This window comes from Suncus etruscus, chromosome 1, assembly GCF_024139225.1.
Source record: "Suncus etruscus isolate mSunEtr1 chromosome 1, mSunEtr1.pri.cur, whole genome shotgun sequence".
NCBI classification, from domain to species: Eukaryota; Metazoa; Chordata; class Mammalia; order Eulipotyphla; family Soricidae; genus Suncus; species Suncus etruscus.
The window spans coordinates 137,802,763-137,825,674 of record NC_064848.1 but is presented as its reverse complement, the minus strand read 5'-3'; the positions used below and the strand labels follow the sequence as shown (position 1 = coordinate 137,825,674).

General features: G+C 44.4%; 1 protein-coding gene across 1 annotated transcript; it reads right to left on the bottom strand.

The window, feature by feature from the left end:
- Positions 1–1,680: 1,680 nt before the first annotated feature.
- Positions 1,681–21,953, bottom strand: GARIN1B (golgi associated RAB2 interactor 1B). The gene is made up of 7 exons (XM_049781228.1): positions 21,705–21,953; positions 20,642–20,826; positions 17,870–18,122; positions 11,975–12,096; positions 7,284–7,327; positions 2,051–2,224; positions 1,681–1,709 (listed from the first exon to the last, which is right to left on the bottom strand). Exons 1-7 carry the CDS (start codon positions 21,951–21,953, stop codon positions 1,681–1,683), a joined length of 1,056 nt encoding a protein of 351 aa, XP_049637185.1.
- Between the last annotated feature and the right edge of the window lie 959 nt (positions 21,954–22,912).

The following is a 22,912-nucleotide window of genomic DNA, read 5'->3' as shown; positions in this document are numbered from 1 at the left end:
CAGATGCCTTATGGCTTGTGCCACCGCTCTGGCCCCTTACTGTCAAGTTTTAAATGAGATAAATAGAAGCTTGGTGAGGCATGGTTTAGCAAGTTTCTCCTCATGTCCTATTTAAGTTTCTCTCCAGATATTCTTCTGATTCCTTCTCTTAGCACCTCTGTGCATGTCTCTCCTCTTTGGCTTCCTCCACCTTCTTCTTCACCTGTTTTGCTTTTTTCTGCCACTTCTTTCTGCTCCGTTTTCCTTCCTTCCTTTCTCCCATCTCCCAGTCCTGGTCTTCTTGTGCTTGGTGGTAAGGTGAAGGGGAAGTGTGGTAGCATGTGGTGGAGAGAACACAAAGTCACATCTAGGAATTCTGTTGATTTAATGTTTCTCATCTGGAGTCATAAGCCCGAATAGTTTTCCAAGAAAGGACAATGCTATCAGTATGATATAATTTGAGTTTCATCTTCACTGCAGCTCTCTCCACCTCTGCTGCTTCATCTGAGTCCCTCAGAAAGTTGAATGCTGAAGCATGGCATAGGTGAGGGCTATATAGATTCTTTCCAGTATAACTCTTCCCAGGCAACTCAAATAGAATTTCCTGGTGGCATAGGAGAGAAAAGTGTCCTATAGGTCCATCAATAGTTTCAAAAGTTCTTCTGTGAACACATTGATAAGTTAATTTTTTAAACTGTCAACTATTAATAATCTTATAAAAATTCATGATTAATAATATTTGCTTTAGAAAACACATCATTCATAACTTATTTTTTCATTTTTTTCTGAAACTTTATTATTCATTTTTCTTTTTTTCAAAGGCAAGAAGTTTGGGTTACAGTCAGCAGTGCTTAAATGCCATTTCTTAGATCTGTGCTCGGAAGTGACTCATTAAATACTTGGGGGGCCATATGCAATCTAGGGATTTAAAATGGGGTCTGGGGCCAGAGAGATAGAATAGCAGTAGGGTGTTTGCCTTGCATGTGGCCTTCTTGCGACTGACCCTGGTTCAATCCTTAGCATCCCATATGGTACCCTGAGCCTACCAGGAGCAATTTCTGAGCACAGAGCAAAGAGTAACCCCTGAATGCCACTGGGTGTGGCCCCAAAGCAAAAAATAAACAAAAGTAAACTAGGGTCAGTCACATGCAAAGCAAGCAACTTATCTCTCATACTATATCTCTTATATATCTTTTATATTTATATATAAATAAAATATTTTTGAGGTCTCATAATTTACAATATAATTGAAGTTGTTTTAGTTTCAGAGATATTACACAAATTTCTTCACTATGTCAAGATCTCTCTCACATTAACCCCTGTCTTTCAGTCCTTTCCCTCCCACCAATACTCCCACCTCAATCTTTTTTATTCCAGTTCTATTAACCATGTCTCATGGTTTGTTTTTATTGAGAATAGTCTAATTTCTTTGTGTTTTTTGGACGTATACAGAAATGGCTTAGCACATGTTTGACATGTGCATAAAAGGGTAGTGAACATATATGGGTAGATCAGTAGGTAGATGGGTGGATGGATAAATGGATGGATGGTTGGGCATATGAATGGATGGATGGATGAATAGATAGATGATGGGCCTATGGATTGATAGATGGATCTATGGGCTTTGGAGCAGGAAGGATAAGGACCAGGCTCCAGAGAAGCTTGACCTCCTCAACCCTCTTTGAGCATAGCTCTTATTCTTTAGAAGGAGGCTGGGGCTCCCAAGAACCCTAAAAAGGAGAAGAGAAAACATTCTCTCTGCCTCCTCAAAGGATAAACACAAAGGGGTTTTGGCACAACCTCTGCTGACTAGTCAGCAGAGAAGACAGCTCTCACATAGCTGCAAGGTCTTTCTAGATCAATCCCTCAAGTCACTTGCAGAATCTTCTGGCTCCTATGGAACCAGACATGGAAGTGAGACACTTAGGTTTTACTCAACCCAAATGGAAACGAGCTGGTCAAACAGTAGAAGAGGTTGAGGGTTGGCTGTGCCTGTTCCCTTCTCCACTCCCTCCTCTACATGAGACGGGGAGCGCCAAGTCTGGTCTGATGAACCCCATCCTCACCGTACCTATGAGTGGAGCCAGCTGTGGCCCTGTGAAGGTTGCCAGAGTACTGAGGAGGGAGAGGGATTGTAGCCCAGAGGGGTTCTCTCTTTCCCACTCTCCGTAGGTGAACGAATCCCTCCAGCTCAGGTCATGGATGCAAGGGATGCTATCTTCATCAGAACCATCTTTCTTAGGACCTACAAAGAAAGGCATTTGCACTTTCATTCACAGATCCCTCAGATGACAGCCAACACAGATCTGGCTGCCTGTTAGGTGTTAGGCATGGTTCCAAAGAGTTACATGCAGTTTTTCTCTTTTCCCTGGCATGACCTTGCTCCCAATATTCCAAGAGGTAAAGTTACTTACCACTGATCAGCTGACAAGGAGGCAATGCAAGATTTCTGAGCCAGTAGCCTGGCCTTGTTACCACCACAACTGCATCCACAGCTATTGCCAGGAAATGGGGGCACCATGAGGCAGAGAGTGAACCAATACAGCTTGGAGAGGGATGGTGTATGACTTTACTAAAATGATTCTGCTAATTAAGCTACAATTGTCTCGAACCTAGATGACTTGAAGCCAGAGTTATTCTAAGTCTATTTCACTTTAGTGATTCCATATCTCAGTCTCACATGAGAACCTCTAAGACATTGTCTGGGGAAATGTCAGAAACACATTTCTGACCAACTAGACACACTGAGTCAGAAGTTGCTTTTTAACCTTTTTAACAAGATCCCATGGGGACTGTGGGCACATAAGGGACATAAAGGATTAATAAGTGCTGCAAAAGGACACTCTGTACACACCAAAGGGGAGGAGCAGAAGTGTCAACCAAGAGGGAAGCTTTGGGATGTGATTTTTTTTTTTTTTTTGGTTTTTGGGCCACTCCCGGCAATGCTCAGGGTTTACTCCTGGCTATCTGCTCAGAAATAGCCCCTGGCAGGCATGGGGAGACCATATGGGACGCCAGGATTAGAACCAACCACCTTAGGTCCTGGGTCAGCTGCTTGCAAGGCAAAACCAGGATGTGGTTTTTGATAAATGTAGTTCTCTCTCAATGAGAGAAGTTTGCTGAACTCTGGAGAAATAGCAGAGCTGGGAGACATAGTCCAAGATGACATACTGATGTAGCAATGTAGGGGCAGCTTTAGTGGAGGAGGTGTATGTAGTTCCTTTCATTCCAAATGTCTTGCAAGTCTTCTAAAATACTAGTTGTCCCTCACATGTGCTAAAATAAATTTTAATTTGTCTTTATTTTTATTAAGCCCTCACCTTATGGGGAATGGTATACATTGTGTGTGTTTGAATGTGTAGAAATAGAAATAAATTAGGGCCAGATAATACAGTCACTTGTCTTGCACACAGCCCACTGGGTTCGATCTCCAGTATTACCTAAAGTCCCCTGAGCTTTTCCAAGAGTGATCTCTGAGTGAAAGCCAGGAATAAGCTTAGCAGAGTCAGATGTGCCCCCCCCCCCAAAATGAAGAGAAATCACCTTTGCAATATTTGGTAACATAACACAACCAAGCATTGGTATAATAAATATGACTCAGCATCAAACCTATCATCTCAACCAGAGTTGAGAACTGGTAGGTGCCACGCTGAGATTGGTCTAGAGATTTGTTTGTCCATTAATATTGGCCTATACTGGGGCCGGGCGGTGGCGCTGGAGGTAAGGTGCCTGCTTTGCCTGCGCTAGCCTAGGACGGACCGCGGTTCGATCCCCCGGCGTCCCATATGGTCCCCCAAGAAGCCAGGAGCAACTTCTGAGCGCATAGCCAGGAGTAACCCCTGAGCGTCACAGGGTGTGGCCCAAAAAACCAAAAAAAAAAAAAAAAAAAAAAAAAAAATATTGGCCTATACTGAGATTCCAATTATTTAAATGGAGCAAATGGTTTTTGTTTTTGTTTTTGGGTCACACCCCTTTGACGCTCAGAGGTTACTCCTGGCGTTGTGCTCAGAAATTGCTCCTGGCTTGGGGGACCATATGGGAAGGGGGGGCTGGGGGTCGAACTGTGGTCCGTCCTATGCTAGCGCTTGCACCTAACCTCTAGCGCCACCTCTTAAATGGAGCAAATGGTATGTCACATGACCATCCAGACTTTTAGCTTCTACAGAAAAATCAGAGCAAGCAACACCTGACCTGTGTTCCATCAGGGCAACAATTAAATGAAGCCTCAGTGGAAACCTTGATTTTCTCCTTGATACTATTCTTATCTCTCCCTTCTGTCTCTCAGTGCTAAAAAATGTCAGCTCAGATGTTATTTTACTTACAATAAAGTTGAAAGAAAAGTTAATCATTTTTTTAATCTCTGTGATTAATCTCAGGTGCTTTACCTACTTGTAACCCTTGTAGAAAATTGAGTCCCTAGGTATCCCTGATTGGATCAAATTGGCAGAATCCCTCCAGGGATTTATATAACTCCTTTCTTTTTTTTTCTATATAACTCCTTTTGATGTGTAACACAACAGAATATTTTGGCTTTGTTATGAACCAATGTAGAGGAACAATTTATTAGTGGTGCAGTGCAATCGATCTCCTAAAGAATCCTTACATTGAATTTTGCTGCTATAAATAACTCTGAGGGATAACAATTAGAATTGTTTGAAGAAATAAATGTCAAAGTCAAACGAGAGAGGAGATGGGGGGGTTGTGACTAAGGAAGGTGTCTGTCACCTAGAAAGTGTTGGAAAGTGTCTCTGGATAGAAAGGTGCATCTTGAGTGGAAGGAACATTGGGGAAGAGTGGGGGGGACTCCCAAAGTATGTTTCCCTTGCTTAGGTTTGACTGCAGCAGCAGAGCCTGAGAAGATGAGGTATATGGGGATGCTCATATAGGGTCATGCATATCAAACTGAATGGATTGAGATATATTAGAACCTGCCCTCGAATCTGTTCCTTGAATCTGCTGTTCTTCGAATCTGCCCCCTCATCCCCGCTTCCCTGTATCCTCACCAAAGTTTCTGCCTCATTGCCTTTGGCCAAGCCATTTGCCTTCATCCTCCATGACTGCACACCCTACCCCCAGGATGTGCCCACCTGACCACTCTGAGTTATAAACCCTCCAAATGATGCAGGTCTTACTTTGGAGTGGTTCCAAAACTCACAACAGTGTTTGGCTTTTCCTACCAAGTGGTCTATTCTTGCTTTGAATGAATTAACCAACCAGAGGAAGAGCATTGTGATTATCCAAGCAAAAGGTGATGAGGGGGTCTTGGCAAAAAGAGCATTTATGGGAGTGAAAATTAAATCAAAGAAGAAACATTTCTTCTCTCTCTGTCTCTCTGTCTCTGTCTGTCTCTGTCTCTGTCTCTGTCTCTCTGTCTCTGTCTCTCTGTCTCTGTCTCTGTCTCTCTCTGTCTCTCTGTCTCTGTCTCTGTGTCTCTCTCTCTCTCTCTCTCTCTCTCTCTCTCTCTCTCTCTCTCTCTCTCTCTCCTCATACCTTACTCCTGGCTCTATGCTCAGGGATCATTCTGGCAGTGCTCTGCAGTGCTGGAGATTTATGCAGTATTGGCCACATGCATGAAAAACACCAATACTATCTTTTAGACTCAGGAGAAACAACATTTCAAAGAAAGAAATGGGCAGATGGGCCCTACAGAAAACACAACAGTAGGACATTTGCCTTGCATGTGGCTGACCCAAGGAGGCCCTGCTCCTGAATATGGTCCCCTGAGCCAGGAGCAATTTATGAGCACATAGCCAGGAGTAACCCCTGAGCATCACCAGGTGTGGCCTAAAAACCAAATAAATAAATAGGGTAGATTATAGAGCTGGAGAGATAGTACAGTGGTTAGGGTATATGCTTTGATGTGGCCAACCTGGGTTTAATCCCTGGTGTCATGTATGGTACCCCAAGCACAGTAATTACTGAGCACAGAGCTCAGAGTAAGGCCTGAACACAGTTGGCAGAAAAGAGTGAGAGATAAAGGAGAAAGAAAAGAAGAAGAGAGGAGAGGCAAGGGGAGGGGAGGGGAGGGGGGAGGAGAGAAGAGAGGCGAGTGGAGGGGAGGGGAGGGGAGAGGAGAGGAGAGGAGAAGAGAAGAGGAGAGGATAGGATAGGAAGAGGGAGAGGAGAGGAGAGGGGAAGAGAGGAGAGGGAGAGGAGAAGAGAGGGAAAGGGAGAGGAGAGGTGAGGAGAGACAGAGGAGAAGAGAGGGAGAGGAGAGGAGAGGACAGGGAGAGGAGAGGAGAGGTGAGGCAGAGGAGAGGAGAGGGAGAGGAGAGGAGAGGAGAGGCAGAATAGAGGAGAGGCAGAGGAGAGGAGAGGGAGAGGAGAGGAGAGGAGAGGAGAGGCAGAATAGAGGAGAGGCAGAGGAGAGGAGAGGGAGAGGAGAGGAGGTGAGGCAAAGGAGAGGAGAGGCAGAGGAGAGGAGAGGAGAGGAGAGGAGAGGAGAGGAGAGGAGAGGAGAGGAGAGGAGAGGAGAGGAGAGGAGAGGAGAGGAGAGGAGAGGAGAGGAGAGGAGAGGAGAGGAGAGGAGAGGGAGAGGGAGAGGAGAGGGAGAGGAGGGGCCAGAGCGATAGCACAGCAGTAAGCGACTTCTAAATATAGACCCAGGAGTAACCCCTGAGTGCAGCTGAGTGTGACCCGTAAACTCCCCCCCCCCCCAAAAAAAAAAGAAGGAAGGAAGGAAACAAGAAATAATGAAAGAAAATAGAAAAAAAAAAAAGAAGGTAATAGAGGAAGTTATAGGTTAGCTTGACGTTGGTGCCAAATTAACTGTTGTGATTCAGCAGTATAGAGAAAAATTTAAAACCAAAGCAGGAAAGCAGAATGTTAAGACTGATCAGAGAAAGTCGGGATTGGGAGCTGGGGTGTGGGGTGGTGGTGGTGGGTGGGTGGGTGAGTGGGTGAGCTTGCCTTAGTCCTCTACTTAGTTTCTCTGCAGAACAGAATTTTCTCTGCCACCTTTGGGCCTTGTCAGGATTGGGAGGTGATGTGTGTGTGTGTGTGTGTGTGTGTGTGTGTGTGTGTGTGTGTGTGTGTATGTGTGTATGTGTGTGAGGGTCGGGGGCTATATACTTAATTTCTCTGCAGAACAGAATTTTCTCTGTCACCTTTGGGCCCTGTCAGGATTGGGAGGTGGTGTGTGTGTGTGTGTGTGTGTGTGTGTGTGTGTGTGTGTGTGTGTGTGTGTGTGTGTGTGTGTGTGTGTGTGTGAGGGTCGGGGGGGGGTATGCTTGCCTTAGTCCTCTACTTAGTTTCTCTGCAAAACAGAATTTTCTCTGCCCCCTGGGGCCCTGTGCCTTCCTTACCTGGTCTGTCCTTTTCAGTCTTGGTCTTTTTGTGACTCCTGGAGCTCCAAGCCATTTCAGAATCAAGGAAATGAAAGACAAAAGGAAAAGAGTACAGCATGAAACTCATTGCCAATCTTCTCTCCACTTACAATTTCTCCAGACACCAAAACTTTAGAGTTATATATAAATATGAATGAAGCCAGCTGTGGCGCTATTAAGAGGATATGATGAATATTAAAGTACCACAGGAAAAAGAAACAGGACAGACGGAAGTTGGATGGGGATTGCAGAACCCAGGTGGTCCATTTTGCTGAGAAGTGGGTAGGGTCCTATTTATTTGTGCCTCTGCTTCAGCCACTTATTTGCTGTGAGTTGTATGTTGCTATTAGTCTGCAAAAACAGATATGAACACCACCAGAAAGAGAACTGGCCTAAGTGAGGAGAAAATGCATCATTCAGGGCTTCATATGGGGAAATTGAAGAGACGAGACTAAAAATACTCTAAATACTCTAAAAGTCTCTGCAAGGCAATTACCGAGACATCAGTGTGGCAGAAATTTCCATTTCCTGCATCCTTCTGATCTCTTGTTCTGTGACAGCCCAGACATGGTTGCCATAGATTCCTGCTGGTCTTTCCACACCTACTCTCCCTTGCTTCCAATCAGCTGTCACTGTTACAGTCAGTGTGACCTTTGCAAAGTGTAAATTGGGTCATGCCCCTTTACTATTTAAAATTCTGCTATGTCTCCCATTATACTTAAAATCTAAATCCCTTCACCTGGTTGCCCAGGCCCTGCCTGCCATGGCCTATGCCATAAGTAGACTCTGCTCATATACTTCTTCCACCAACCCCTCTTCCCTTTCTCTTCCCTTTCTTCCCTTTCTCTTGACTGATCAGGGTGATGTTAGTCCTTCTTTGGGTAGGGGTGAACTGTGTTCAGGGCTACTCCTAGCTAGGATAGTATGTGGGGACCATGCAGTGCTGGAGATTAGACCTGGGCCCCCTGCATGCAAATCATGCACTCATCCAGTTGATTTCTCTTTCCTGTCCTGAGGCCTAAGTCTTTGCCTTATGTTTCTTGGCCTACACGAATTTCCTCCCCCTTTATCTGGCTACTGCTGGCTTCTCTTCCAGACTGTTCTCCAGCCTCTGAAAATGTTCCAAGTTTGCAAAAGTTACAAAATCTATTTTAGAGATTACCAGCAGGACTCTAGTATCCTTTTCTTTCCTCTGCATGGAATAGTTATTGCACTTCCCAGACTTTCTTGCAATAAGATATGGTCATATGACTAAACTATGTCTAGTGAACATAAAATAAAGTCTTGAAATAGCTAAAGAGTACAATTTTTTTTCTTTTTGGGTCAAACCTAGTGACACTCAGGGGTTACTCCTGGCTATGCACTCAGAAATCTCTCCTGGCTTAGGGGACCAAATGGGACACCAGAGGATCAAACCGCAGTCCATCATAGGTTAGCGGGTGCAAGGCAAACACTTGTGCCACTACTCTGGCCCCTGGGAGTACAAGTTTTTTTGTTTTATTTTTGTTGTTGTTGTTGTTGTTGTTGTTTTGGTTTGGTTTGGTTTTGGTTTTTGGTTTTTGGGCCACACCCAGCGGTGCTCAGGGGTTACTCCTGGCTTCTGCTCAGACATAGCTCCTGGCAGGCACGGGGGACCATATGGGACACCGGGATTCGAACCAACCACCTTAGGTCCTGGATCGGCTGCTTGCAAGGCAAACGCCGCTGTACTATCTCTCTGGGCCCATGAGTACAAGTTTTAACGCAAAACTTTACTTCATAATATTTGACTATTGAGGCTAGAGAGATAATACAGCAGGTAGGGTGTTTGCCTTATATGTGGCCAACCTGGGTTCTATTCCCAGCATCCCAGATGGTCCCCGAAGCACCACCAGTAGTGATTCCTGAGTGCAGAGCCAGGAGTAATTACTAAGCATAGCAAAATGTTGCTCCACTCCAAGCAAACAAACACTTGACTTTTAAGAATTAAATTCTGTTTTTTTGGGGGGACAACATAAAAAGAGTCCAGGTTCTCTTTCATTTAGCTATGTGACTTCTTACCCAGAAATTTCCTCATTACAAATCTCTGTGACATACTGAATGACAACCCCAGTATACATTCTTTAACATCAAGAAGCCATAAGCAGAGCCCGGAGAGATAGCATAGCGGCGTTTGCCTTGCAAGCAGCCGATCCAGGACCAAAGGTGGTTGGTTTGAATCCCGGTGTCCCATATGGTCCCCTGTGCCTGCCAGGAGCTATTTCTGAGCAGACAGCCAGAAGTAACCCCTGAGCAATGCCGGGTGTGGCCCAAAAACAAACAAAAAAAAAAGATATTATAAGCATATTTCTTTTGTTAAAACTTTTGTTCTGGGCAGGTGGGGCAAAGCAATAGTACAGAAAGTAGGACAATTGCCTTGCACACAGCTGACCTGATTTTTATCTTCGGCATTCCATATGGTTCCCCCAAGTCAGCCAGGAGTAATTCCTGAGTAAGGAGCCAGGAATAACCACTGAGCATTGCCAGGTGTGCCTCCCAACCCCTATTTGAAACAAGCAAAGAAATCTTTTGTACTGAGCTCAGAGAAATAGTACAGTGGGTAGGATGCTTGATTTATATGCAACCCACTGGGTTTGATCCCCAGCACTCCATATAGTTCCCTGAACTCACCAAAATTGATTTGTGAGTGCATAGCTAGGAGTAAGCCTGAACACTGCTAGGTGTGGGTGAAAAAGAAAGAGAACAAGCCAACTTTTGTATTTGCTGCCCAAATTTTCATTAATATTAGCTAACATTTATTTTTTGTTTTGTTTTGTTTTGTTTTTAGTTGGGTTCAGGGGACCATGTGGGATGCTGGGTTTGCTGCTTGTAAGATAGTACCTACTGTACTGCCTCTCTGACCCCTAGAGTTAGTATTTGGGGAGTATTTCCTTATCCAATCTATTAAAAATCATCGAGGGTAGCAGATGCACACAAGCTTCCATCTAATCTTGATACTTTCTGGATATGTTTAGCACTATCATAATTTCTAGCTCAGACCACTGAAAATGGGAATTCAGAAAATCTAAGCAACTGTTGGCACAGTGACTTGGACCTGATTCTACATGATTCTTCTACCCCCACCCCACCCTACCTGTTTTTTGCTGGTTCTGAATAAGAGAAAATTTCATTTATTACTGTTCTCTCTCTCTCTCTCTCTGAGAACTGTTGGCTCCCATTGGAACAAAAATCTTTGGCATCTTGCTTCCATCATCTGGTGACAAATATTAATTGATTTGCGTTCTTGCTTTTCTTTTTCTTTTTTTTCTTTTCTTTTTAAACTACAAATCAAGTTCACTATGACCCAGTCCTGCTTTATTGTTGCTCTCTGGTTAGTCTTACCCTAGTTTAAGTGCTCTCAACTGTTATTATCTCATCAGTCAGTCTTAAAACTTACCCCTAACCTATTTATATTGGTATGGACAGTTTCTTAGACATGCAGAAGAAAGGCCTGTTCATGGATCTTTCTAGAATAGACGAAAACCATCACCACTAATACCACTACTAGCACCTCCACACTAGGCCAGAATATTAGCAAAGCAGGTAAGATTCTTGCTTTGCATGCAGCCAACCTGGGTTCAGTTACCAGCATCCCATATGGCCAAGAATAACCTCTAAGCATTGTTGAGTGTTCTGTAAAAGCAAAAACAAGTCCTAAAGCCACATACAGGCCAAACAGAAGCCAGTTGAACAGGTTTTTTTTTTTTTTTTTTTTTTTTTTTTTTTTTTGTGTGTGGTTTTTGGATCACACCCGGCAGAGCTCAGGGGTTATTCCTGGCTCCATGCTCAGAAATTGCTCCTGGAAGGCATGGGGGACCATATGGGATGCAGGGATTTGAACTGATGACCTTCTGCATGAAAGGCAAACGCCTTACCTCCATGCTATCTCTCCGGCCCCTGTTGAACAGGTTTTTAGAGTCAAAGAGTATACAATATTTGCTATTATGTTTTAGTGATTTCCCTGCAGGACTAGAGAACTGATTTGGGTTCAAAAGTGGGTTCACTTTCCCATCAATGTTAACTAACTTTTGATTAAAGTTACTTTGAATATTTTGTTTGTTTTTGGACAGTACTAAGAGGTGCTCAGGGCTTCCTCCTGGCTCTGTACTCAGGAATCACTCCTGGTGGTGTTTAGAAATTATATGGGATGAAACCCAGGTTTGCCATCATGCAAAGCCAACACTCTACCTATTGTACTATTGCTTTAGCCGCCCCCCCCCAATTAAAAAAATTTATGGTTTTTGGGTCACACCCGGTAGTGCTCAGGAGTTACTACTGGCTCTACACTCAGAAATCGCCCCTGGCAGACTCGGGAGATCATATGGGATGCAAGGATTTGAACCACCAACCTTCTGCATGCAAGGCAAGAGTCTTACCTCTATGCTATCTCTCTGCCCCACCCCCATTTAAATTTTTAAATGAAATTTGTTTCCAGAGACAAGTCTGGTATGCTTATCTGCAGAGGAGAACAGGGCAAAGAAATTATGAAAATATGGCCCTGACCTTGATCCTTGGATCAAGACTGGATACTGAGTGGCAGTATTTTCTTTAATCGGTATTTGATAAATAGATTCATTCATCAAGTGACTTCATTTTGATCTCATAGGTCAAGACATCCGGGTTACATAGAAGGATTGATGTAAGTCATATACCTGAGCTGGTTCTGCTGGTGTAAATTGGCACAAATCTGAGAGATGGCCTCACTTTTCCCCTTAGCCATCAGCTCCATGAAGCACTTTCTAGGTTGGGAGGCTTGAAACTTCTTTTGTACTAACTAGATGGAGAGAAAAAGCAAACCAGGTGGTTGGAGCCTTCAGGTCTTCTGCATTTTTCTAATATTCTAGTCAAGATCCTATAAAGTGTTGAAACTCTAACTGCATTGGACAGCCATGCTAATTGCTCTAAGAGACCATTTGGAGATTATATTTATGTTTTTATTATCAAAAACATCCATTGATGCCCTAAGGATAATATTGGCATGGAATACTTGAGGCATAGAATGCTCATTCTTACCAATAGGTAAGACCAATAGGTCTTAATATGTTCTTTTGTTTTGTTTTTGGTTTTGTGTCACACCCAGCAGCGCTCAGGGGTTACTCCTCAGCTCTACACTCAGAAATTGCTCCTGGGAGGCTTGGGGGACCATATGGGATGCCAGGATTCTAACCATCATCCTTCTGCATCCAAGGCAAATGCCCTACCTCCATGCTATCTCTCCAGCCCCTTAATATGTTGTTGAATAGCCTCTTTTTAAAAAAAATTTTTTTTACTTTGGGGCTGGAGTGATAGCATAGCATTAGGGTGATTGCCTTGCATGCACTTGACCCAGGACTAACCTGGGTTCTATCCCCAGTATGCCAGGAGCGATTTCCGAGTGCATAGCCAGGAGTAATCCCTCAGCATCACCAGGTGTGGCCCCCAAACCAAAAATAAATAAATAATTTAAAATTTACTTTATTTAAACCATATGGTTTACAATGCCGTTCATAATAGTTGCTTTCTTCCACAGTTACTAAGTTATTTATGTTAAGTTTCCATCATATAGTGTACAACACCCTTCACAGTGCACATTTCCCACGACCAATGTCCCCCAGTTTCCCTCCAACCCTTCCCCTGCCCTCTCTCCTACCTGCAGACATTTCCCTTTTCTCTCTAACTTTATTCCCCTTTAGACACTATGGTGTGCAATATTGTTACTGAAGGGATATCATGTAAAACACTTTAATCTACTACACTTCCCCCTTTGTGGCAAGCTTCTGACTATGGACTGGTCCTCCTGGCCCTCATCTCTACAATATCTGAATATTATTACCATACTATCTTTTATTATATTCTACAACTTTGTACTCATTCTATGTCTGCAAATAGCCTCTTTTTGTTTGTTATTTTGCTTTTGTTTTGGGACCACACCCTGTGACGCTCAGGGGTTACTCTTGGATATGCATTCAGAAATTGCTCCTGGCTTGGGGGACCATATGGGACGCCAGGGAATTGAACTGTGGTCCGTCCTAGGCTAGCACAAGCAAGGCAGACGCCTTGTGCCACCACTCCAGCCCCTGCAATAGCCTCTTAACAAAGCCTATACAGCTTGTCTTTAAACATAAATGTAAGGGTGGATGCTACAGTTATTGTAGAGATATAATGAATGTATGAAAGAGTCATTCTTTGGGCATGGGGATGTAGATCAATGGTAGAGTTGCCTGCCTTGCATGCATGAGGCTTCAATCCCCAGCATGGTTCCACCTCGTGAAGGGAGATTCCTGGGTCTGGTGATGTGAACTCGGTGCCGGAACCCGCTGTGCCAATCTTATCACACTGTAACAAAGACAAGAGAGGGAAGAGAAAGAAAAAAGTCATTCCGATAAGAAAATTAAAAAAAAAATGCATTTTGTGGAAGGGCCACACTCAGCAGTGCTCACGAGTTACTCCTGGTTCTGTGCTCAGAAATCGATCCTGACAGGCTCGGGAGACCATATGGGATGCCAGGAATTGAACCCAGATCTGTCCCGGGTCGTCTGCGTGCAAGATAAATGTCCTACCAGTGTGCTATTGCTCTGGCCCCACTTTTTTTGGAGTCCAAACTCAGGTTTACTTCTGGCTCTGTGCTCAAAAATTACTCCTGACAGGCTCAGAGACCATATGAGATGCCAGGCACCTGCTATGCTATTGCTATTGCTCTGACCCAAAAAAATGCCTTTTTGTTTGTTTGTTTGTTTTTGGGTTTGGGGCCACACCCGGCTGTACTCAGGAGTTATTTTTGGCTCTGTGCTCAGAAATAGCTCCTGGCAGGCTCAGAGAAGCATATGGGATGCCAGGGATCGAATCACCCTGTCACTGTGTTATTACTCTGGCCCCAGAAAACGCATTTTCTTAATCTCTTTATGACTGATTTATAGACCTGGGTTACAATTACATTCTTGGGGCTGAAGAAACAGCTCAGCAGGCAGTGAGATATGCTTGGCCTGTTCCAGGAAGTTTGATCCCCAACGTTAACAAGGCTGCCAGTGCTGTTAGGAGTAGATATGGAGGCCCCAGCACCCCTGGGAGTGGCTCCTGAGCTGCCTCCTAAACACTTCTTGGGAGAATCCCCCAAATTATTTTTTCCTTTGACATGTGATGCCCAAAGATGTTCCAGTTCTGTGTGCTATTCATATTTATTCATACACTCATTCATTCCTTCACTTGCTCAAATGATACAGCAGTGAAGATAATAGCTCGATTCCTGCCTGTCTAGGCTCTACAGTGTAGGTTAGTTTCACAATAGTCAAATTCTAGCTTGGTATAAAAAGGCCCAAGTGGCTTCACTAGAAAATTATCCCAAATATGTCAAGAAATGGTAATAACATTCTTTATGAATTGACAAAACAGAGGAGATAACACTACTTTAATCATCCAGTGAAGTTAACACTATGGATTCCTAAGCCAGGATATTATAAAGTTATCACAAGAAAAACTTGGGTCTGGAGAGATAGCACAGCGGCATTTGCCTTGCAAGCAGCTGGTCCAGGACCAAAGGTGGTTGGTTTGAATCCCGGTGTCCCATATGGTCCCCCGTGCCTGCCAGGAGCTATTTCTGAGCAGACAGCCAGGAGAAACCCCTGAGCACCGCCAGGTGTGGCCCAAAAACCAAAAAAAAAAAAAAAAAAAAAGAAAGAAAGAAAGAAAGAAAGAAAGAAAAGAGAAAGAAAGAAAGAAGAAAGAAAGAAAGAAAGAAAGAAAGAAGAAAGAAAGAAAGAAAGAAGAAAGAAAGAAAGAAAGAAAGAAAGAAAGAAAGAAAGAAAGAAGAAAGAAAGAAAGAAAGAAAGAAAGAAGAAAGAAAGAAAGAAAGAAAGAAAGAAAGAAAGAAAGAAGAAAGAAAGAAAGAAAGAAAGAAGAAAGAAAGAAAGAAAGAAAGAAAGAAAGAAAGAAAGAAGAAGAAAGAAAGAAGAAAGAAAGAAAGAAGAAAGAAAGAGAAAGAAAAAGAAAAGAAGAAAGAAAGAAAGAAGAAAAGAAAGAAAGAAAGAAAAACTACAGACTAGGGGCCCGAGTGACAGTACAGTAGGTAGGGCTTTTGTCTTGATAAAACTCAGGTTTGATCCCCAACATCCGATACAGTCTTCTGAGCACTGCCAGGAGTGATTTCTGAGTGCAGAGCCAGGGGTAACCCCTGAGCACCATCAAGTGTAGCCAAATATAAATAAATAAAAATAAAAAGAAAGAAAAAAATTATAAAAGGCATCTACAAGTATTCCATCAGACTCAATAAAAGGCTATTTTTTTCTAAGATTGAGAACATGGCAAGGTTGTATGTTTGCCATATCTATTAAACATTTTATTAAAGATTCTAGTCAATGAGAAAGGTTATAAAGAATGGTTTAGAGGGATACTACAGCAGGTAGGGTACTTGCCTTGCATGTGGCCAAAATGGGTTTATTCACCTGTGTACGACCTAGAGTCCCCCCAAGGACTGTTTGCAGGGCCTGAGGTAAGCGCTAAACACAGCAGGGTATGGCCCCCAAACAAAGCCAAAGCAAATAGATCCAGATGAAAATAGAGTAAAATTATCTTTACTGATAAATTTGGTCATGTATGTAGGAAAAATCCCAATGAATCTATAAAACAGACAAGCTTAATATAACAATATTTAAACTATCAAATATATAAATATGAAGTTAAGAAAATGCAGTTGCATTTACTATTGTATCAACAATAAAATATTTAGAAATAGGTTTAGTCTTCAAGTTCATGTTCTTCCTTGAACACATACTACTGTCTCTTTCATCTCATATCTTTCTAAGTTTCAATAAAAACTATCTTGCTCCACATACTAACTATATTTATATATACATGTATATATATATATATACAATTTAACAAAATAAGTACAGAACTTATATACAGTACTGTAATTATATAATTTTGCTATGGGATTTTTTTTTGGGGGGGTCACACTCGGTGGCACTCAGGAGTTACTCCTGGCAGGCTCGGGGGACCATATGGGATGCTGGGATTTGAACCACCATCCATCTTAAATAGGCTGAGTGGAAGGCAAAATGCCCTACCGATGTACTATCTCTCCGGCCCCAAGGGAATATTTTAAAAGATCTAGATATTTGGAGATACTCTGTTAAACAAAACTACATTATTGCTCAGATAGCACAGTGGTAGGGCATTTGCCTTGCATGTGGCTGACCTAGGACAAACCTGGGTTCGATCCCCAGTATGATATGGTCCCCAGAGCCAGGAGCGATTTCTGAGTGCATGGCCAAGAGCATCATCAGGGGTGGCCCAAAAACCAAAAACCAAAATAGGAAAAAACCCACACCCCCCCCCCAAATCCTACATTATCAAAATGGCCAATATTTCCAAATAGATGTATACATTTTCTTATGGGGGACCTTGGGGTAGAGATACACTTTGCAATGATCAGGGCTTACTCTTGTCTTTATTCTGGGGCTGGGGAGGTGGTACAAAAGGTATAGTTCTTGCCTTGCAGTTGACGCAGGTTCAATTCCTGGCATCCCATATGCTACCTTGTGTACCACCAGGAATGATTTCTAGTGCAGAGCCAGGAGTATCTCCTGAGCACTACTAGGTATGAACCACCCACAAAACCACAACAACAATAACAACAAAGCAAGTGCTTTAATATTTGGTTACATCTGTTACTAGTCCCAATCACATATTTTCATAGCTAAATAATATTCTACTATCACCATGAACATACTACATTTTGTTAATCATTCAATTGCTGGGCATTGAGACTATTTCCAGTTTGGAATTTTTTTTTTTTTTTTTTGGTTTTTGGGCCACACCTGGCATTGCTCAGGGGTTACTCCTGGCTGTCTGCTCAGAAATAGCTCCTGGCAGGCACAGGGGACCATATGGGACACCGGGATTCAAACCAACCACCTTAGGTCCTGGATCGGCTGCTTGCAAGGCAAACGCCACTGTGCTATCTCTCCGGGCCTCCAGTTTGGAATTCTTATGAATAATGATACTGCTATGAATTTGTCTACACGTTTTTGCATAGACAATTCTTTTATTTGCCTGGGCACATTCAGGAATGCAATTGATGGGTCATTCCAAAGCTTATCAGAAACTGGCAAACTTTTCCAAAGTAGCTACATAGTTTAACTTCCCCCAGGGGATCCATTCTCTGTATGTCCTCACCAACATTATTATTGTCTGTCTTGATAAAAACTATTTTAGGGCCAAAGAGATCGTATGGGAGGTAAGATAGTTGGCTTGCATGCTGCTTGCACTTTTTTGAGTTCCTAGCCCCTGGGCATCACCAGGGGCTGCTCCTAGGTAGAGGACCAGAAATAGCCTTAGAGCACCACCCGTATGCCCCTCCCCACAAAAACTTCCCAAACTAAATTGTGATAAATGCATGGCTCTCCACACTTCCTGACTATGCTGAGCACAGAATGGGCACATGTTCCCCAACCTCAGTAAAACTGACTAGGGCTAGGAACCCTTCTCCATGTGGCCACATACCAACTCACCCAGATCCCAAACAGCTCAGCTCTGGCCTTTGGCTGGATGTGGTCATCCTGCCCACTTACCTGTGAGACTCCCGAAGGGCTACAGCTATTCCTGGGTACCAGACAGTGAGTGACAAGAATACTCGGATCTTTGGTGGTGATAGACAGACCCTGATGCAGAATCTGCACCAGGCGGTTCCAGAAGTGGAAGACGGCATCAGGATGGTCTGGGTGCAACTTCAAGTAGTAGATCTTCTCGGTGATGGTTCTCAGCTGCAGGACACGGTGCAACCGGTCACACACCTGAAGCTCCACAAACTTCAGTGGGAGAATTCTGCAGGCAGAATGGGACAACAATGACAGCCAAGATTCTCAGCCCACCTCCCCCAGGGTGCTGAAATTGGTATTTCCTTCAGATCTGAGGCTTTGGGCATTGGGAAACAGGATTTACCCAGGGAGTTTGTTTCAATTACAGATCCCACTGCTGGATCTGGAACTGGATCTGGATCTGGGCTGGAGGGAACATTTAGCTGGCTGAAACACATGCTTTGCATGTTGGGTACCCTAGATTTTTAGACCTTGGCATTGCATGACTCTGAGAATGAAATAAAATGCAGACACCTGGAGACATCTGTGTCCCCCTAAACCCAGATTTGTAAGTTTGGGAAATATGCCCAAATTAATTTTTTGGGGTAAGTGTTGGGATATATGGGGTTGAGGCCACTTCAAAAGAGCTCAGGGAGCTACTCTTTTTTTTTTAATTTTTTTAATTATCTTTATTGAAACACCGTGATTACAAATATAATTGTACTTGTATGATTACAGTCATGTAAAGAACACCCCCCTTCACCAGTGCAGGATTCCCACCACCAATTTCCCAAATCTACCTACTCCCCCACCAAAAAAAACCTGTACTAGAGACAGGCTTTCTTTTTCCCTCATTCATTCACATTGTTATGATAGTTTTCAGTGTAGTTATTTCTCTTTATTTTTTTATTTTTTTTGGTTTTTGGGCCACACCCATTTGACGCTCAGGGGTTACTCCTGGTTATGCGCTCAGAAATCGCCCCTGGCTTGGGGGGACCATATGGGACACCGGGGGATCGAACCGCGGTCCCGTTGGTCCTACGCTAGCGCTTGCAAGGCAGACACCTTACCTCTAGCACCACCTTCCTGGCCCCAATAGTTATTTCTCTAACTGCACTTAACATTCTATGTGGTGAGCTTCATGTCATTAGCTGCACCTACATGGGAGGATGGGGGGAAGTAAGGGTAGGGACTGAGGCAGTAAAATATTAGAAATGAGCTTTGTAGGGCAGTATCAAGGTCCCAATACAAGATGGATATTATGGATATACAGAATATATGCACACAATACTATCAATATGAAAACAAAGAGAAAAAATTTCCACTGACTGTCCCAACATAAACCAGTGCTAGAACAGCCTGCCCTCCTCCCAGAGCGCATTCCCATTAGTGTAGGGAGAGATAGGGGGAAAGCCTGTTGACCCCTATAGAGTCCACCTAGACCAGTGCCCAGGGAAAGACTGAAGTCCAGGGGAGAAAAACCCTATACCTGGCAAGAGCTGGTCTCCAGAATCAAGGACGAAATCGGAAGCCAGATGTCTGCCCGCCCTCCTCCCCATGCACCTCCCCCCTGGAGTACGGAGGGAGGGGATAACCTGAGGACCACTAAGTGTCTACCTGAACCCACTTCTGGCCATCTGAGCTGACACGCAGGGAAGGCCTAGAGTCAGGGGAAAAAGACAAGGACGGCTGGGGGCCTACCAAGCCTCCCAGCACTCCCCAGGGTAGGGAGAAAAGCTCTGATACGGGGCTTTCCCAAACCCTATACCTGGCAAGAGCTGGTCAGGGAGCTACTCTTAACTCTACTCAGGGTTCACTCCAGCAGTATTCCAGCCAACATGTGGTTTGAACCAGGGATCGAATTGGAGTTGGTTCAAGGCAAGTGCCATAAGCCCTGGAATTCTCAATTCTGGAATCTTCATTTTCACCCTCATCTATCCTGCCTGGATTCTCCTGTTGGTTTTACCTGAATCCTGCTGCAAGGTAAGGTTCACAAAGTTTTTCCTTTTCTTTCAGGAAAACACAAAGGGACAACCCCTATCCTGCCTCAATTAGCTGGTCCATCCCTTCACTTTGCTGCCTCAGTTCCTCTTCTTAAAGGGCATCCATAGGAGGAGTTAGCTTTGGGGTTGACTGTTTGGCCCCAAACAGCCAGGCTGGGCTCTCATGTTGTATGTTGTCTTGGTACATAATGACAAGGTCCATCCTCAAGGACACAGAAAAATGATGGCTTTCCTAATGTTGGGGCTTATCTAGAGATTATTTAGTGAGCCAAGAAATGGGTAGCATTTAACTTGGGAACCAAAGAAGAGCAGGGCTGGAGTGATAGTACACCAGGTAGGGTGCTTGCCCTGCACACAGCTGATCTGGATTTTATTCCCAGCATCCTATATAGTCCACCACCACCACCACCACCCTTAAGCACATAACGATGATAACTATGATTTCAGGAGTAAGAACCAGGAGTGAGCCCTGAGCATGAGTATTTCTGGATGTGGGCCTCCCACCAAAAAGAAATAAAGAGAAAAATATCTTTATCTAGCTAGTTGCATACTAAGGAGAACAGACTTCTTCCAATCCTCACTCTGCCTGAAAGCTTCCAGCACCTCCTCCACCCCATCTTGTGTTAAGTAGCAGCTCTAGTGTCTTGGTCAATGATGACTCTCTGCTTCCCTCCACCAAGTTTAGACACTGAGTTTAGACACCGAGTTCAGCTTTGCTTCCTTCCTCACCCTTTGTTCTTTGTCCCCATGTGCATGGCTTTACCTCTTCAGGATGATTTTTGGGGCAGTCGATGGTCTGTTCCAAGTCTGGCTCTGCCCCTGGGGCCATCTGACACTAGCCATAAGGAGGATGTTGGGCAGGGGCAGGCAGGGCACAGAGGAAGTCACCCCAAGAGCCAGGGTATAGGAGGCTTTGTAGATGTCAATCCAGTTGTTGCTTTTTTTCACCTGTAAAACAGCAAATGGACACAGGGAGAAACCCCCCCCCCCACAAGCTTGTTTTGATAAGGGGGAATTTCTCCACTTATTGCAAACTGGGTGGTTCTTGGTTGAAGAGAAAGGAGCTGCCAGTGAATTGAGGGGAACCATTTGCAATCCCCCAATCCCACTCTGACAACCAAAATATCCCTCAGGGATTGCACAATAGTCCCCCTGGATTGAGGGAGCAAAGCTATCATTTGTTGGGAACTGCTTTCTGAAGCTATATGAATGGAGTGATGGTGCTGATGATGAGAAGGCCCATTTTTATCCCTTCTGGTATTAGGCACTGCAATACAGGAGCTCCCCTGGCTTTATCAGGACCCTTCCACATCCCAAGTTCTGTGTCTTTTAGGTGCCCTTTGTCCCCAGGCAAGTCGGGCAAGGAACTCAAAATGCATGAAGCCTGTCCTACCGTCAGCATTAGTATGTGACCCTCCAGTTACCTCAGTCCCCTTTTCTCATTCCAGGACCCAGGGTGCCTTGGCATGTGCATCAGAAAGTGGAGGATGCCCTGTAAACCCTGGCCTCTTCCCACCACATTCACTCCAGTCCTTTGACCAACCAGCATTGCCCTTCCTAACCCCCCAAAGACCTACTTCCTTATTGCTTCTAGTGGGTTGGAGCCTGAACACGAGAATTTGGAATACTCAAGCCCTTCACTCTGAGCTGAGTATCCCAACCTCTGTGCCACTGTGGGGGTGGGAAGTCACGAGTCTGTGCAGTCAGGAGCTGGCAAAAGGCGGAGTAGATGGGCCCAGGCCCAGAATGAACAGGCACTATCACATCTTGGGAGCAGAGTTAGAAGGACTATGAAGGAGTTCCCTTCTGAATAAAGACTAGGCTACCTGGACAAAGTTGCTTTCGAACACCACTGAGTCAGGAAATAGGTTGAATTCTGGTGAGTGCAGTATCTGGCAGAGCAGTCCTTCCTCCACACCCAGGCTTACTCCAGGGTTTGGCTCCCCATCTGCAGATAAGAGGCTCCTGAATTCTTCCCAGGCATTCAGGGAAGGGAAGATTGGATAGGATCTTGTGACTTTCACTGTCTTCTTCAATTTCAGCCACGTCTGTCTTGGTGGAACTGATGATAACATGTCTGCACATACTCAGGGGCCGACTGCAGCTTTTGTCCTGGGATCTCTCTCTTCCCTTCTGACCCTGGGCAAGTTGGCCAAGACCTGGTACTGCCAATCAGCTCACAATGATGAATGGATGACATCACGAAAACCCAGGGCAGGCTTGCAAGAAGGGGAATGCACCTGGGTCTCCTTTTGCCTCTAGAAAACTTGGAATAAATTCGCTGACACCTCCCATCCCCTCTCTGAACCCGAGGACACTGCTCCCAGAAAGTGGTGATATTGTGTGATTCAAGCTGGAAGGCACGAAAGGAAGTTCCTACTGCCACGAGGAAGTAAAGAGTCTTCTCCCTCCCAGGCTGCCCGGACGCGGGAGCGAAGAGGCTGAGAGCGAAGAAGTCGGGAGACAGGAGACATCTATCCGCTTCCATCCCGTCGCGCAGACCCTCTGGAGCCGGCCGCCGCTCTGGAGGATCGGGAGGATCTGGCGTACAGGCGAACTCGGCCGAACAGGCCCGAGCACTACGACGAAATAGTGGAATCAATGAAGAAAGTAGCAGGAATGGATATAGAGTTGACAGTTAAAGGAAACCTCTTATCCAATCAAAACTACTATGAGGCTACTACACTCACGCCACAGAGCTTGGCACACATCCACAAAGAGCTGAGAACAAGCAGTGCTGAGGGGATGTGGAGCGAAAGGAATCTTATCCACTGCTGGTGGGAATGCCGTCTGGTTCAACCACTTGTGGAAAGCGATATGGAGATTCCTCCAGAAACAGGAATCGACGCTCCTATACGATCCCAGCTATACCCCCTCTAGGAATAACCCGAGGAACACAAAAATACAATACAAAAATCCCTTTCTCACACCTATATTCATTGCAGCGCTATTTATAATAGCCAGACTCTGGAAACAACCAAGATGCACCTAAAAGGCTAAAGAAACTGTGGTACATATACACAATGGAATATGA

What these genes read in the sequence shown, in the direction of transcription:
- GARIN1B (XM_049781228.1), bottom strand. Translation starts at nt 21,953, where the DNA reads ATGTTATCATCAGTTCCACCAAGACAGACGTGGCTGAAATTGAAGAAG. An exon ending in CCAAAAATCATCCTGAAGAG is followed by an intron (nt 18,123 to 20,641) that starts GTAAAGCCATGC and finishes TTCTGCCTGCAG; the next exon opens with AATTCTCCCACTGAAGTTTG. An exon ending in ACAGCTGGCTCCACTCATAG is followed by an intron (nt 1,710 to 2,050) that starts GTACGGTGAGGA and finishes TCTCCTTTTTAG; the next exon opens with GGTTCTTGGGAGCCCCAGCC.